This window comes from Leptidea sinapis, chromosome 18 (assembly GCF_905404315.1).
Source record: "Leptidea sinapis chromosome 18, ilLepSina1.1, whole genome shotgun sequence".
NCBI classification, from domain to species: Eukaryota; Metazoa; Arthropoda; class Insecta; order Lepidoptera; family Pieridae; genus Leptidea; species Leptidea sinapis.
The window spans coordinates 4,116,346-4,133,885 of NC_066282.1; the positions used below are offsets into that span (position 1 = coordinate 4,116,346).

Here is a 17,540-nt window from a genome sequence, read left to right on the forward strand (position 1 = left end):
AGGATACTATATTATTTAGTAGTATTGGCAACCGTACTAGGTACTAACATAATTTTTTTTTTTCTTTATTTAGATAAACTAATACAAAAAAAGTTGAACTACACGTGACACTACAGAAGAAAAAACTGAAGGATGGTGAGGTTAATATAACGAAATGCGACGATGTTACACAGCAGAACATAACGACTCAATCTCCCCACGAAATAAAGTGTACAACTTTGAAAAGTTTTGACTTCAATAAAAAGTAATGTAGGTACAAATTTTTTGTTGCAGATATACAGCTATATTAAAGTAAAAAGCTATCAGCTCAGTTATCTTCGCTTGTTATTATTCATGACTTGGTTAGAAATTAACGAACGCATGACGGTAAAAATTTTCTCTAAAAAGTCAAAGTAATCATGAAATTTCACATTCTTTTAATTAAAGTGAATAATATTATTTTTATTTGTGCTTTTATTCGTACAAAGTGCTGGTGTTTTTTTTGTTATCTAATCATTTTAAGTACCTACTTTTTAGATATTTGAAATACAAAACCAATCGACTAGTTTCTAATAATTTATGCAAACTGTTAACGTACCTACCTTATGTTTTTTCTACGTGTAGTTGGAATTCGTATTATGCTTTTACTAAATCATTACCAATTAAAGTGAAGCAATGTGACTCACCAGTCAAATCATGTGTAATACACACCAGTTACCGGCTGAGTCAACATTTATTTCCGATGACACGATATCCAGTTGTACTACAGAGGGGTCAGTGGAGGTGAGGGGAGGGGCGCATGGTTATAATGAACCACATGAACACATTCCAGCATTATTGCCGTTTGAGGAGTCTGTGATACTGGTAGCAACTCGTACATGAAGTAACTGTATGTATGCATTGCATTTGCGACCAGCTCGGACGCGTTATGACTCTGGTGCCTACTTTGGTAGCATATGGACACCATGGTGGCGCTACTGGTTGCGCCACCACGGTGTCCCGTCGAAATATAGGGCTAATACATAATATATACAGTATTTATTTTATTCAGAAAACTTCCAGTTTACAGCAATACAGTTTTCACTTATATGTAATTAACAAAAGTAATTATTGTAAAATACAGTAAAGTAAAATACAACAAGAATTCTATAGAACTAGCTAAATCTGTTCATGGAAATACTACATTAAAATTAAATAGGGTTTCTTACTTCAAACTACTAACGTATATAAATTAAGGACATGAACATAAAATAATATTAATAGTCAGAACATTGGATCATAATTATAGTTAATTCAAACTTATATTAAATTTAATACATTATAATTTACTAAACCTATATTTTGAATATCTTAATATATATAAATTACGTGACACGTTGTTTGTCCGCGATGGACTCCTAAACTAATGAACCGATTTTAATGGGGATTAGTTCATCGAGTGCAGTTTGGTCAAAGTAGGATAGGATAGTTTTTATTTCGATTTGGGACCCAAAATTATTTTTATTTTAAATATTTGTTTTGTATGGACATATTTGTATGGAGAGAATTTAATGACACGGTTTGACAGTTCCGCTATGAAACTATTTCATTATAACAACAGCGAGAATATTTTAAGAAATAATTCTTGATGGTTTGAAATATTATTGGCGAATTCCTATAAAACAGTATTTTTTTTTATTATTTACAGAACAACGTCTGTCTGGTTAGCTAGTATATATATATAAGTTATAGTAGCCCAGTAATTTTCAGCATAACTAGAAAATTTATATTTAACACAGCTTGCCGGCAGAAAGCGACGCCCGCTGCAGCTGTGGTTACTCATTTAGCCCGAATCCTGTGCTTCGGCTGTGGAGCAGCTATGTTGTGATAAAATATCCGTTAATTCATTTCATGAGATATTATTGAATATTTTTATTTCAAGCTAGATTAAGCAGCATGTTCTGGCCACTTGGACAGAAGCAGTGAGGAGTGACTCATTGGAGGAAACATAGACGAGCGACATTGAATAATAATGACGCTATTGTTTGTGAACATTTCGGCGACAGAATACAAATATTTTCGATTCGCTTGAGTGAGTCATCACTCAATCGTTAAGCGTCGGACGCTCTGCGCTCGTAGATTGACTCTCGATTCCATGATCGAGTTTAAGATCAATAATTTAATACAAACTTACTAGAATTATTTAACAGGATATTATAATCACGTAGGTATAAACTGCATCGATATAATATCCTATTAAACTAATGTCAATGGAGTTTATTTATTATTGTTGTATTTTTAGTTTTTAATGTATATCGTGGGTGGACTGTGTAGTGATAAGTTTTTATTTTAATTTAGATATAATGGTTATGGTTTTTAAAGTGGCTTTGATCCAGTTCAGTTCAGCCCTGTTTCACTGCGACCAATGTGATCTATTGTGATAGCCACTGTTAACTATAGCTCAATGCTAACATTGATTCTTTTCATGAATCTTATCATGTCTTTTGCAGTGAGCTGACGTATCTCAAATGGTTGAAGAATCGGACTTCCCAAAGAGATGCTACGTTTATACATTAAAGGACCACATTCAGAGAGAATGCGTAGCGGGAAAGATATCTATCTTTAATAGGTGTAGGTACAATAATATTATGTTATGAGGTGCGATCAACATAGATTCTATAATTTTAGGATTCCCATACAGCCGTAAAGGTCAAATAAAACCTATTAATATTTTTTTTAAGCTGTGACAAGGGGTATTTTTTAAGATGCACCGCAACGGGAGTATATTAAACAGGTTTTTAATCATGTACAACTATTGGTGCAACCAAAAAAGGTCTTTATTGTTCTGAGGAGTGAGGGTGCACCATAAAAACAACAATGGCAGTTGTACGCCAAAACAGGAGTATCTATCTAGTATTGTGCTGCGGCCCAAACAGAATGTAGGTACACTTATATGGCTATCTAGTGGGCAGTGTTATAAAACAATGGCGATATTCTTTTGGCAACTTGCTTGAATTTGGAACACATTTTTTTTTAAAGATAGAACTTCTTCGATGGACTTAGTCTTGCCTGTATAATCGATCGCTAGCTGTAGTCTTGGTTGGTTATCGTTTTGACCTGGTGGATGTTTCTTCTGATGTTCCGCAAGGGTTAATTCTGGGACCTTTATTATATATTTATACTACTTATATGATATTGGAGACTGTTCAATTCTCCTCTTTAGACCGCTGACTTACTCCCAGCAGGGGCGTGTAGAGCCATGTCGGAAATTATGCACTCAGTTTTTACGAACAAAGCGTGCGAGAGAGAAGAACACCTTTAACGGTTATACAGCATGATAGAAAAGGAAAGCGAATTTATCTTACTATAACCGATTTTGATTGTCAAGTCTTAAACAGTCAGCGACGCTTGGAATTAGCTCCTTAGTATTTTGAATATAACAATAGCAAAGTACAAGCACACACAGTCATAAATCAAAATTGATCACTCAGCTTGTTAGGTCGTCTATATATGCTAGTATAGGGAGAAGTATGGGCTTGTATAATTTCAAATTTTTCTCAAATAGCTGTGTTCTTTTTTTTTGAAATGTTGACAACAACAATGTTGTCTAATTCATCTGAAAGTCTATTTCTCGTTTTAGTTTTAATGTCTACCATTGAATAGTATGTCAGTTCACACACATACATGTATGAAGTGGTAAAAGATAATAACTTTAGAGCTTCCCTTATTTATTATTTATCTCACTGACAAGGCCACCAGAATTTTTCAACCTGTAATCACGTATTAACTAAGATTGAAATCAGAAAGGCTCAAAATCTCCAATCTTTCAAAACAATGCTCCATAGTTGGTATATATAGTACCGTGACAAATTCATTACTAGCTTTTTTCTTGGAATTATTTACCTACTGTATTTGTATATTTAAATTATATGCATATCGATAACACCACCTTCTGTTATCTTTTCAACTGAAACTACTTCTTTACAGGTTGCCTGGTAGAAATCGCTCTTAAGCGATAAGGCCGCCTATTGCTATTTTTAGTCGCGATGTTCAATTATTTTGTGGTGTACAATAAAGGTATCATTTCATTTCATTGAAAAACACTGCACTAGTATATTCCAACGGTTTTTATGCTAGACGACCTGTATAGCCGAGTGGTTAGCGATCCTACCTACTACACTAGAGGTCCCGGGTTCGAATCCCGGTAGGTGCAAGCATTTATATGATGAATATGGATGTTTGTTTCCGAGTCACGGATGTTTAAAGGTATTTATGTATGTTTAAGTAAGTATGTTGTATTAAATATATCATTGTCTTGTAACCCATAACACAGGCTATATATGCTTAAGTTGGGGCAAGATAATTTGTGTGTGAATATTATTATCATTATGCTAAACAATGTGAAATGAGTTAATACGTCTAGTAATGAAAGAATGTGAACAAGGGGACGCCATATCGATCGAGTTTGGCGCTTGGGTTGTCCGCCCTTGACATTGCCACCGCCCGGCGAGTAACGTTACCCCTACGGCCAGTTGCTCTCACATTAAACATAATCTATATCTATATATATAAAAATGAATTGCTGTTCGTTAGTCTCGCTAAAACTCGAGAACGGCTGGACCGATTTGGCTAATTTTGGTCTTGGATTATTTGTGGAAGTCCAGAGAAGGTTTAAATAAAGTCCAGTTAAGGTTGAATAAATAGGAAAATGCTGCTAAATTAAATAAAAACAACAAATTTGTTTTTCCTTTGATGTGTCCATACATAATTTCTATGAGAGAATTTATGACGCACGGTTTGATAGTTCTGCTGTGAGACAATTTCATTACGACAGCAGGGTGCATATTTTACGAAGAAATTTTTGATGTTATGATATATTATTGACAAATTCATAAAAAAACATTATTATATTTATTATATACAGAACAACGTCTGTCGGGTCAGCTAGTCTCAAATATAATTCGAATACTTACTTCTTTAGGAGCGCTGGGCACTTATTTTGTGGGTATTGAATTTGACTGATCTGTAACATACATAATGTAACGCATCTTCGTAAGTATCGCAGCTTATAACGATTAAGCCCGCTGGCAGATAGACGGAGGGATTGAAATCGGGAATGGAACCCTGACAATAGACTCTTGGACAAGGAGTATTTTTTTAGATGTACCGCAACGGTATTAAACGTTTTGTAATCATGTGCTATGGAAAATTTTGGGGGAGACTATGCCGAAAGTCAAGACATCCGACAATTACCGGTGTAAATACCTACGTACGTAAGAAAATAAAATAAAATAAATAGAAATTAATTATAGCTTAGATTAGATTAGTTAGGTAAGGAAACGTTTTACTTAATTAAGGATTGTGAAGGATAAAGGCTTTATTATTATAATCATGTACTACAAGTAGGTATACTTCGACAATGTTCATTCAAATTCAAATTCAAAAACACTATTCATGTAGGTCTCGGAAATGACACTAATGAATGTCAAAAAAAAAAAAAATATTGTTTCTTATTGAATTTACCGCTACTTCGTAAATGGTTGAGCTAATGAGAAGAAGTAGCAAGAAAATCATTGCCACTCTTTTAAGTCAAGATTTACATTTTAATTGCTTTACAAATCATTTCAATTACAATATATATGCAAAGTGACGCAACAAAAATACTCAAATGTCAAAAACTGAAAGGCTTACAAAAGTAAGTCAAAAAAAAGTAAATGAATAATTATAAACACAAGAGTTATTGAGTATAGTAGATGCATCAATCCACACATTTGTATTTGAATCCATTTGTGACCAGTCATTTCGCCTAGTTTCTGAAGTATCCATGAGGCATTTTTTTTAGAGCAAGGTTTTATAATTCCGATAGAACTGCTCCTCCCTGATGATAAAATAATAGAAGCCTTTTAATTGTTGCAATAAGGATATTCATACCTTTATTTATTTATGGTGTATGTGGATGATGCAGCTACTGTACTCAATAACATTTGTATTAATTTACATTTACTTTTTTGACTTACTCGTGTAAGATATTGACTATTTGAAATGATTTGTAAATCGATGTAATTAAATGTAAATCTCGATATAAAAGAGTCGCAGTGAGTTTATTGCTACTTCTTCTCATTAGCTCAACCCTTTACGAATTAGCGGTAGATTCAATAAGAAAAATATTTTATTTTTTCTGGCATTCATAAGTGTCATTTCCGTGACCTAAGTGAGTAAACTGATTTTGATTTGATTTGATTCATATGTCTAGTAATAGGTACTTATTTATTAGTTATAAGTATGTTTGTTTTTATAGTGATTGTTATTTTTAAGCATACAATTTTTTTTAATACTAAAAGACGCCAGGTTCCGATAAGGTCTCCCCAAAAATGCCGGCGTTTTCTATTTTACTTACTACTAATTTCTACTTTTAGGCACCAATAAATATTTAAGTATAATATTTTCTACTCATAGTGTTTTTGCTGTAATTTTATATGGTTTTAGTTTAATTAAATTTTATATACCTTTAAATTATATTTTTATTTAGTATACATGCAACTCCCAGAATATTATCTAGCGTCACCCAACAAGGTCGTAAATTGATTATTCGCGCCCACCGGAGATTCAGCTGATTGGTGGAATATTTCGTATTGATTGTAGCCCTCGATTAGGGGGCAAGTTCCCTCTCAGCCGGAGGGTTGTTCCCTCTAGCGATACATTAATCACACGCCAAGATTTCTTTTATAAATTGTAATTTCTAGAGTTTTCTTTTACTTTGGGGAACTTGAAATATAGGTGATTCTGACGGTTGAACAGCCGTGTCTACAAAAAATTTTTAAGCATTTTCCGCGTTCATCAAAACTATGAAACACTGTTCATGTTGTTGTACCTAGGTATATTTTTTTTTCGCGATCGTATATTTTCTATAATAAATGTAGCCAAAGGAACTCCCTATAAAACAATCTATCTGTTAGTCCACTCAAAAGAGGTCAAGCCAAAAGAGATAACCCAAACGCCTAAACAGACAGTCCAAACAAAAATCAGAAATACCTACTAATGTTAATTGTATGTGTTACCGGTCAAACCCGATTTTAGGACAAACTAGTTTACCTAGGCCAAATAAGTTCGCCTTTAGAATTTAGATGATAGGATAAACTGGTGTGGCCAAGTCGATACTAATTATGCATCGTCAAAAATCTGATTCTTAACCATGTTATCATGAAGTGTACTTTTAGTACACCTATAGACAATTAAATAAACAGTTATAGAAACTACTACAGTGTATTTTAATACAAAACAGTCTTTACAGAAGCCGGATGAGTGCTTAAGTATCGTCTCGGCATTTGTCTGATATCGAGTTAACGTAAGATCCCTATTTAATAAGGCATGTTAATACGTAACTCGTGGTTAACTTAAGTGAGTAAGTGTTTCTCTCTCTTTTCTTCACAGTAAAGAAGACAGTGACAAAACACACTGGGTCACGGATTTCGCATTGAGACCCCTTCTGGACTACGCATTTAAAACTACATAATTAATATGAAAGTCCCGTAATAACGTAGACTATATACGGCCGTTTTCAATAACCTATCTATCCTTAGTTTAACTTACGGATAAATTGCTGTCACCGTGATAATCTTATCTATCCATAGTTATGTCCAATACAGTTATAGTCTAATGATATCTGTCAATAGGTTATTGAAATGTAAGTAAGCGTAAAAGCATAGATTTGTCTTCCTCTAATAAGTTAAGCTAAGGTTAGATAGGTTATTGAAAACGGCCGATAGAAAATGAAAGAAAGTTAGAAAATTAACTTATTCACTCAGGTCAAAATGACACAATGAATGTCAAAGATTTTGTCACAGCTTTATGAGAAAAAGTGGCAATAAACTCATTGCCAATCTTTTAAATCTATATTGTTACAAGTTCAGCATTTTTCACTATATTTTATACAATATATAGTGTGTAGTATACAATATATAATATAGTGTTGCACCAAGGTTACTTAAACGTTTTGGACTTACTTGTGTAAGTTAAGAAACAGAAAAAGAAGTGATAAATCATAAAATATACTCATAGAATAACGAGTGCAGTAGATGATTAAATCTATATTGTTACAAGTTCAGCATTTTTCACTATATTTTATACAATATATAGTGTGTAGTATACAATATATAATATAGTGTTGCACCAAGGTTACTTAAACGTTTTGGACTTACTTGTGTAAGTTAAGAAACAGAAAAAGAAGTGATAAATCATAAAATATACTCATAGAATAACGAGTGCAGTAGATGCACCAATCCATATACACTGTAAATACTCAAAGGTATAAAAAATTGAAACTAATAACATAAAATTATTACCTATTACCAATATAAAAATAAAAACCCCCGAAGACAGGACCTTTCCCTCGCACATGTCTTAGGGAAAGTAACGACCCGCCCCACGAAGCCGCCACGAACATAGCAGGCAACTGTCGGCATAATGAAGTAAAAACTTGTGCAATAAGTATTTTATACAAAAGAATGAAACATACTTGAATTTTGTATAGAGCGTAAGAAAATACAGGCAACCTCGGATACGATACCCATATTGCTGAAATCAAAATTTCTCGCGGCGGCCATCTTGGATCTAAAAAAACTGCGTTTACTGCACACGACGTTATGCGACAAAATTTCCATCTAAAGTTCTAATATTTAACTACTAAACGAATACATCAACCAATTATCAAAAATACATAGGTATTACAAAAAACATAATTCAAACTTGCTAAAGTATCAAATTCATTTGATTCCCGCTATTAACTTTAAGTGCGTGTATGTGTTTGAGCGGTGTCAGTGTAGTGGTGCGATTCGATACCTCTATGTCTTGAGAACGCGTCCTTATGAAAGTTTGCTTGCGTCACTTTTCTCTTGCAGAGTGCCGAAGTTTACGAAGCCGGTGGCAGTGATTCAGTGACGTTACTCAAAAATTAGCTCCATAATTTTGAACATTAAACCCTAAGATCGCCTATACGTCTACATAGAGCTACAGCTGTTAAAACGTCGAAAGTTTAGAACCTCTAAATAAGAGACGAGACGAGCGGGACGTTCAGCTGATGGTAATTGATACGTCTTGCCCATTACAATGCAGTGCCGCTCAAGATTATTCGCAAACCCAAAAACTCTGAGCAGCACTACAACTGCGCTCACCTTGAGACATAAGAGTCAAGTCTCATTTGCCCGCACCGTAATGTTTATATACATTACTGATTCACGGCAGAAATAGGTGTCGTTGTGGTACCCATAATCTAGCCGGCATACGGTGAAAAGGATACTCCCACTTGTATCACACGTAGAATCATAAAACTATCAAATAACTTAAAGAAACTATAAGTTATTATGTACACACATTGCAGGATAAACTAAAGCCAAAGTTCACATTCTTAGCAATCCCGGTCAGATCCCGTGACGTAGTTCTGTAGACGCTGCAGCAGACGCGATGGCCGCGTGTTGCGTGAACTAATTATATACAACGATACTCTAGGTCAGGTACGCGCTATAAATAACACACCAAAATGTTTACAACGGGACGGAAATAGAAGGAGCAGACCAACGGACTTGCGTTCCGTGAGTTATATTTAAACTATAACAGATATAAAAGCGGCCAAGTTCGAGTCGAACTCGCCTATGAAGGAGCAGCAAGTAACAGAATATAAAAGTTCTTGTAGTTAGATGTAACTTTGGTTGATGTTTTACGGTATGTTCCGATATGCACTGCGACCACTGTACAGTGTGGCGTCAATTTAGCATACTGTTAAGCCGTTCCTTTATAGCCAGTTATACTGGTTACTGTTTAAAACGGAACGCAATCCTGTATACGTCAGCCACATTTTTTGACGCAGCATTCAAATGAGTGTATAAAAGTTTTTTACTTTATAAGAAAATAACTGTTGTTGGAGTACTGTCAAACTAAAATATTAGGCGTAAAAGTTAGGCACTCGAGTGATTTTGACTGATTACGTGATCAAAGTACTGTGAGTACCTTACCTCGAAAACACCATTGCTCACAATAGAATATGGCGGCGATTTATGACGTCATATATTTCCCTAGGGTACTGCGGCAGTATTCTGGCAGTCCATAACGGATCGAATTTTTCTACAGTGATAGCAGCACTGTGCAGTGCTCGCAGTGCATATCGGAACATACCCTTAATAATAGTGTATTTTTTAAAAATTAGGTTATAGATAATAAGATTTATGACCATCTGTCAACTGTCAAAATAATTGTAAGTTTTTAGCTTAACAATAATTTGCATACAATTTTGATTATAAATAGGACATACAATTAACAATTATTAGATATATAATCACTTAAATTATTAAAATATATAAAAGAATGAAATAATTTATGAATTTATTATTTTTAATCTAAATTCATCATTCTAAACATGTACATTTTATATTCCAGATGATCCCGCTAGAATACAAGCCCAAAGTAATGAAATATAATACTGTCATCTTCCGTTGATTTTGTTGAGGAAAATTCATTTGACATTACACTATACGCATGTATGACATTACCAATCCCTATTACTGGAACCACAGATTAAGTATATCTAGCGAATAATATTAATAACAATGTAATTAAATCTTAATTTAAGGAAATCGAAACGTTTTGCATACCTACCTTTATTATTAATGCTTCATTTTCCTGGACTTAACTGAATAAGCAGTTAAATTCAAATTTGCTCGGGCGCATTAACTTCAAAAAGATTGTTATTGTAAGTTATCCTCATTATTTCTTGAAAAAGTCGTAAAAAGAAATATTTAGAAGAGTCGGGCTGTTGAATGAAAAGTAAAATTGGTTGATCTATCGGATGCAAAGTGTACAAAAACGAAAGGTAACGAAGAACCTAATCATATTTAGTATATTTCATTCATGAATGCCTAATTCATATTAATACATACTTAAGAGAAAACTTGAGACCACAGAATATCCTGCTTTCCGATTACCCTGCTTCCACAAATTATCTAATCTAACGATCTTCGAGCATTTTGCCTTAACATTGATTAGTTCAAATAGGGTTTCAATTTGAGGTGGACTGTTTGCACCCGAATTATGAGAGGCTAATTGCCGCTGGGAATGTAATGGAAAGACAGGACTACGTACCATGTGCAACCAAAACCAGCGCAATATATAGGAATTTTAAAGATACTTATAGAATCATAAAATAAACTGCAGCCAAGCCTAGCAGTAATAACAGGCGAGGCTTGTTTCCAGGTAATAAATATGAAACAATGAGTATTGGCCTCGCGCAGACAGATTAGCCATCCATTAGACGTATTAGCTAAATGTTGACGACGCCTGTTTGCATGGTGTATATGTGTATCATAAACATATTAATAATAAACAGGAGGAAAAATATAATTTTGCATTGTCAAATTTTAGTTCTCTGAATTATACGGAGATACTCTTGCACCTGAGACCGACCATTTGACATGTACAAATGATGCCTACTCGTATTATCTTTAGGAAATAAAGTATTCTGAGCTCGGCTTTTCTAATATGCGTCTTTACTGCATCTATTAGAAGAGTTCCAAAGACTTACTCTACGACCATTCTGCCGTCGAATTCCAGTATCGCACCACACCATATTATAAAAACTCATTATTGCAATAAACTGGGACGGGAGCTTTCATATTTTAATTGGCACATTCGTCAGATTACAAACAGTACTGTTAAATAGTATTTTTTTTATGTGTCTGCCTCCCGTCTGCCTGGTCATGACCTATTATGATGTCATCAAGGTCCTGTCCTCTCTAATTGTCAACGCGCGATTACTCCTCCGTCAAGGGCGGTTCTTAGGGGGAGAATTTCTTCTTTATAGGATGTGATTTGATCTTCGTACAGAACATGATGTTAAAATCAGACATCCTACAGACTCGTTGAAATTAAATGAAATTATTTATTTTGCTTTGGGATAGGGTATGAGATCCCGACCTTACATATTACAACAGCATAATATATGAAAAGCATGTAAAAACTAATACCGATTTAAATATTCATTAATACTATAAAAAATATTTTCAAGCAGCCATTTAAAGAGTCTTGGTATAAACATTTTATTAGACAGTATTTTCAAATCTTCAGGCAATTTCATTTTGTATACATATATGCTGTGTCTGTTTTTAAGGAAAAGTTGTTTAAGGATAATATTTCAAAACCAGTCTATGCGGCTGTCTTGTTGCTCTAGCATTCACCTCAACAGCAGACGTGAATAGATGTCTGTGGATACACACATATTTACAAAAATGTACATACACGGTAGATTGAGCAGACTCGGTTTTTTGAATAGTGTTTTTTAAGAGTGCCGTAGCGAACAATCGTTGCTGATCTTACGGCCGTTTTCAATAACGTATCTCTAGTTACGGATATAATGCTGCCACCGTTTAATTACAAGATCTTTTCTATCCAAATTTATGCCCAATATAGTTATAGTCCAATGCTTTATGTCGATAGGTTATTGAAATGTAAGTAAGCGTAAAAGGATAGATTTGTCTGACCTCTAGTAAGTTAAACTAAGGATAGACAGGTTATTGAAAACGGCCGTTAGTCGACAAGAATAACTGAGTCAAGTACGAGTAAGACACGAAGGTCTAACTCTTTGTAAATAACCATTAATTTCCATGGCGGCCATTTGATTTTCAATTATTTGTTGTAATAGCGGCATTATATACACTCGTTCATAATTTCAGCTTGGTATTGCTGTTTATGATAAACAATCCCGCTGTATGACGGTAGACTATTACTAGGACTCCGCTACCCTCCGGTTTGGAGGGTAAAAAAAAATAGACATCCCGTTGTTATACCCATTGGGTACGGATTACGGAAGCCCTTACGGAACGTTACGGAAAGTTTTGGAAATATCACGACATATTTATAATGTCACGAAGACGGGAAAAAATATCGTCGCCGACTCGCCCCGTCCTTGTTTCCGCTACATGTAGAGAGTAGTGACGGCTTGATGACTGAAATAAATGATGCAAAGCAATGCATTACTAAAAATGAAAGGAAATAGCAAAATTTCTGTTTTATTATTTTTACACGGAAGAAAACTCACCTCAGCAAAAGAGACCATCGGTCCAATAATACTGATGTAATTTTTTTTGAAAAATCATTCGGGTTGATTTCTGCCAAAAGTTCAAGAAATTTAAAAAAACCAAATATGCAGTTATTGGTTTCATATATCGAGGGCATGACTCCTTTCACGACTTTCCGCTAGTTCATGACTTGGCCATTTACAGGGATTGTACCTAATTTAAAACCAATTTTTTCATATTTGCAATTTTTTTCTAGTTATACACAATTTGGAGCATCATAGCAATTAACTAAAATCTAAGGTCTTTGCAATCTACGCCTATTATTTTGTTCGCCTTCATCACGATCAATGCCAGTTATTTCTTTGCCTGTGCCATATTTTAAACAAAAGACATTGGATCCAATTGAATTTAAAATAAATACACAATTACAAATTAAAATTAATAACTATACTCAAAACACGGGTAATGAAATAGTGAGGGTAAAATCATGTTCTTAATCATTACCAAGGGTCAACTGTAATAAAATAAAGAGGTAGTTATTATTCAGAGTAACTGTATAATTAACAGTATGAATATAATATCCATTCTATTTGAAATTATTCCGAGTAAAAGCATTAACTAGACGATGCTTACCGTGCGTAAAATTTATGTTCCAAAATGTCTGCAACGGTAAACGTGAGTGGGGTCTTTCACTTTTCAGAATTGTGCCAAAGAAAACTACACTTTTATACCGGTATAATAAATTAATTTTAATAAAAACGTGTTAGTGACTTTCAATAAATAAATTAAAAATCTCTTTGTCAAAAAGTTTTTACGTAATATGCATATTACGAGACCTTACAATCTATTTAAATACTGTACTTATATTATATAGATCACAAGCATAGTTTGAGCCGCCCAAGTCTGGGTGTTGGTAACGGGGGCCTTAGGTTGCGGTCAGACAACTGAGTATTTAGAAGCACTTCCTGTGTACGATGGAGGGGCCGGATTCATCGTATTCCTGTTTCGAGATCCACATCTGTTGGAAGGTGGAGAGAGAGGCGAGGATGGAGCCTCCGATCCATACGGAGTACTTCCTCTCTGGTGGAGCGATGATCTTGATCTTCATTGTGGATGGCGCCAGGGCCGTGATCTCCTTCTGCATGCGGTCAGCGATACCTGGGTACATGGTGGTACCTCCAGACAATACTGTGTTGGCGTAAAGGTCCTTACGGATGTCCACGTCGCACTTCATGATGGAGTTGTATGTGGTTTCGTGGATACCATTGGCTTCCATTCCCAAGAATGAAGGTTGGAAGAGAGCCTCTGGGCAACGGAATCTCTCGTTTCCGATGGTGATGACTTGACCATCGGGAAGCTCGTAGGACTTCTCTAGCGAGCTGCTGGAGGCGGCGGTGGCCATCTCCTGCTCGAAGTCAAGGGCAACGTAGCAGAGCTTCTCCTTAATGTCGCGTACGATTTCTCTCTCGGCTGTGGTGGTGAAGGAGTAGCCGCGCTCGGTGAGGATTTTCATGAGGTAGTCTGTGAGGTCGCGACCGGCCAAGTCCAGACGCAGGATGGCGTGCGGGAGAGCGTATCCCTCGTAGATGGGCACGGTGTGGGAGACGCCGTCGCCGGAGTCCAGCACGATACCGGTGGTTCTTCCGGACGCGTACAGCGACAGGACTGCCTGGATGGCCACGTACATGGCGGGGGTGTTGAACGTCTCGAACATGATTTGTGTCATCTTCTCTCTGAAACAATGAGAAGAACCAGTCAGTGCGGCTGCAATGGTTGCCTACCGTATTACATCTTAGTATAATATGCTAAGCAATAATTATTGCCTAAAATGAATGTTTTTTAAATTTTTTCTAATTTTCTAATTTCTTCAAAATGCGGTTTATCGGTGCATAATAGTTTTTGTAAAAATTAGATTTATAGCGAGACGAACATGGGCCAGCTTTAATGGTAATTCTTATTTTAAATTCGAATAATAACTATGAAGCATTCTTTAAAATATTTTTTTATGTGACAATAATCCTGTATGAAAATTATTTTTTCGTGATTCTATGATAATCAGAGATAAGTCGTTAGTATATTTGGCAGAAAACCTTTGCAACCTTAGTTGTCTCGACTCACCTGTTGGCTTTGGGGTTGAGGGGAGCCTCGGTGAGCAGCACGGGGTGCTCCTCGGGCGCCACTCGCAGCTCGTTGTAGAAGGTGTGGTGCCAGATCTTCTCCATGTCGTCCCAGTTGGTGACGATGCCGTGCTCGATGGGGTATTTGAGCGTGAGGATGCCTCTCTTGCTCTGGGCCTCGTCTCCTACGTACGAGTCCTTCTGTCCCATGCCGACCATGACGCCCTGGTGGCGCGGCCTGCCCACGATGGAGGGGAACACGGCGCGGGGCGCGTCGTCGCCGGCGAACCCGGCCTTGCACATACCAGACCCATTGTCTACTACCAACGCGGCTACTTCTTCGTCACACATTGTGAATTATTCTGAAAAAGGCGATATCAATTAGATTTCTGTTTTCATTCCACAATGTTACATAAGTAACACGTACCTATCGTACATTGAGTCATTTTATCACCTTACAACAGATAAGCTGTTCCGAAGACTATATAAGATAAGATAATGTTATTCCGAAATTAACCTGACTTATACATTTTTCACACGATTTAAAAACCCTCTGAGTATATAATAATTATGTTAAAGATAGTTCAATTTAATTTAAGCCAAATTAATTATCAAAGCATAATTTGATAGTGTAAAAAAAATGCCATTAGTGGAGAGCCTTTAGGGATAATAGTTAATTTAATTGTTACAAATAGTTATATCAGGGTTAGAACAGTTTTACTTTAAAGTCAATAAATGTGATAATTGATGTAACCAACGTAATGTAGAAAGAAAGGTTTAATTTTCCAAACTATCCCAGTGTCAAAACGCAAAAGGACGTAGCAGATAATTATAAACGCTGTAGTAGTTAAATTATTTGTGAACGTCACTTTGATAAAAAATATGCTAATAATATAACAGCACTGTTATCTGGTTACATAACTCACATACCAAGAGTGAAACACTAAACGGAAAAGTCTAACAAATTAGATTAATCTCATTACTATTCTGTTAAACACAACGTTAAAACACGAGATTCGTTAAAAGATCACTTGACACAATAGATTTAAATATAAAAAATGTAACTTACATAAAAAATAATATAAAATAATAGTACGACCGTCGCACTGGGCTGTACTTTTGTAAATGAGAGTCTTCGAGGTAGCATAAGGTATTTAAAACGGGCCTTATCAGTCACCAGCGAGCTATATGTCCCACCAATCACAAGATCCATTGCCTTATTTGGTAATTACGCGTATGTGCGATAAGCCTTGATAACATACGGTGTTATCATTGATACTAGATTGTGATAACGTGTGCGCGGATGTCCCAGCTACTACAGATTCGTTAGAAACAGCATTGAAACTATTGAAATGAGACGCGTTCACGTAATTTTAGATGTTTATTATAATATTAGCTGTATTTAATGTATTTCAAAGTAAATTAGTAGTTGGTGGGACTTTTAATTTTTTATTGATATTGAATTAGTCAAACTGATATAATACGTGGATTGATAGCATAGATACCACCTACCTACAAAATATAATGAAATACATACAATATATAATCATACTTATATTATTTTCGGTTTATTAATTTTAGCGGTTAGACTGTATTTGAGAATATTTTTTTATCTATATTTACCTTGTTTTATAGTAAGTATCTATATATTTGCATGTTAAAGGTCGGTATTTTAAAAAAAAAATATTCAACTTCCATCTTGTGACCTTTGCCTGATTGCACCTACTTATATGTATATAAAAAAAGTTTTACTCAAAAACGCTCTGCTTTCCAAAATCTTACAAACTAATCAAACTACTTGGGACTAAATTATTCTCACATTATAGCATTATAGTACCTATAAATAAAATTCAAGCATGGTATTTAGTTTAAAATATAAAAAAAAATGAAAATGTCTTTTGCGATGTTTCGTATAGCGCCATTTCTTTCCGGTGGTAGGTATTAATGTTGTTAAAATAAATAGATTTTTATGACTTTTTTCATGTTGAATGTTTTTCAATAAAATACAACAGTCCTGTAGCCATTGGTCACCTGTCAAACATTTATTTATCAGATTAAATAAATTCCAAAGTCATCGACTCTAATCATACGTAAGTTAACGGAATATAATAATTATTAATCATATTATACTCGTAAATATGACGATAATATTGTCTTATCGCTTCTATAAAATAATTTGGTTTATCGGATTCCAATGAATTGTACTTACTTAATATCGAACTTCGCTTTATCAATACCTACTGATATATCAATAAATAATATCTATTAATTGGAACATATTTTTGAAGTGAGAACTATAATTATTGTACTTTCAATGCTTTATTTTGTTATTAAAGGGAGACATCATCATTAGTTGAGCCGGAAGACGTCCACAGCTGGACAAAGGCGACCCCAAAGATCGCCA

The 17,540-nt window shown here is 35.0% G+C and overlaps 1 protein-coding gene across 1 annotated transcript; it reads right to left on the reverse strand.

Annotated features, from left to right (window-relative positions):
• Positions 1–13,742: 13,742 nt before the first annotated feature.
• LOC126969378 (actin, cytoplasmic A3a) lies at positions 13,743–16,325 on the reverse strand. Its single transcript, XM_050814769.1, has 3 exons — positions 16,206–16,325; positions 15,138–15,498; positions 13,743–14,752 (listed from the first exon to the last, which is right to left on the reverse strand). Exons 2-3 carry the CDS (start codon positions 15,485–15,487, stop codon positions 13,972–13,974), a joined length of 1,131 nt encoding a protein of 376 aa, XP_050670726.1. The 5' UTR covers positions 15,488–15,498; positions 16,206–16,325; the 3' UTR covers positions 13,743–13,971.
• Positions 16,326–17,540: the final 1,215 nt, after the last annotated feature.

Coding starts and splice junctions, on each gene's coding strand:
- LOC126969378 (XM_050814769.1), bottom strand. CDS start 15,487: ATGTGTGACGAAGAAGTAGCCGCGTTGGTAGTAGACAATGGGTCTGGT. Junction 14,753..15,137: donor CTCAACCCCAAAGCCAACAG/GTGAGTCGAGAC, acceptor TCATTGTTTCAG/AGAGAAGATGACACAAATCA.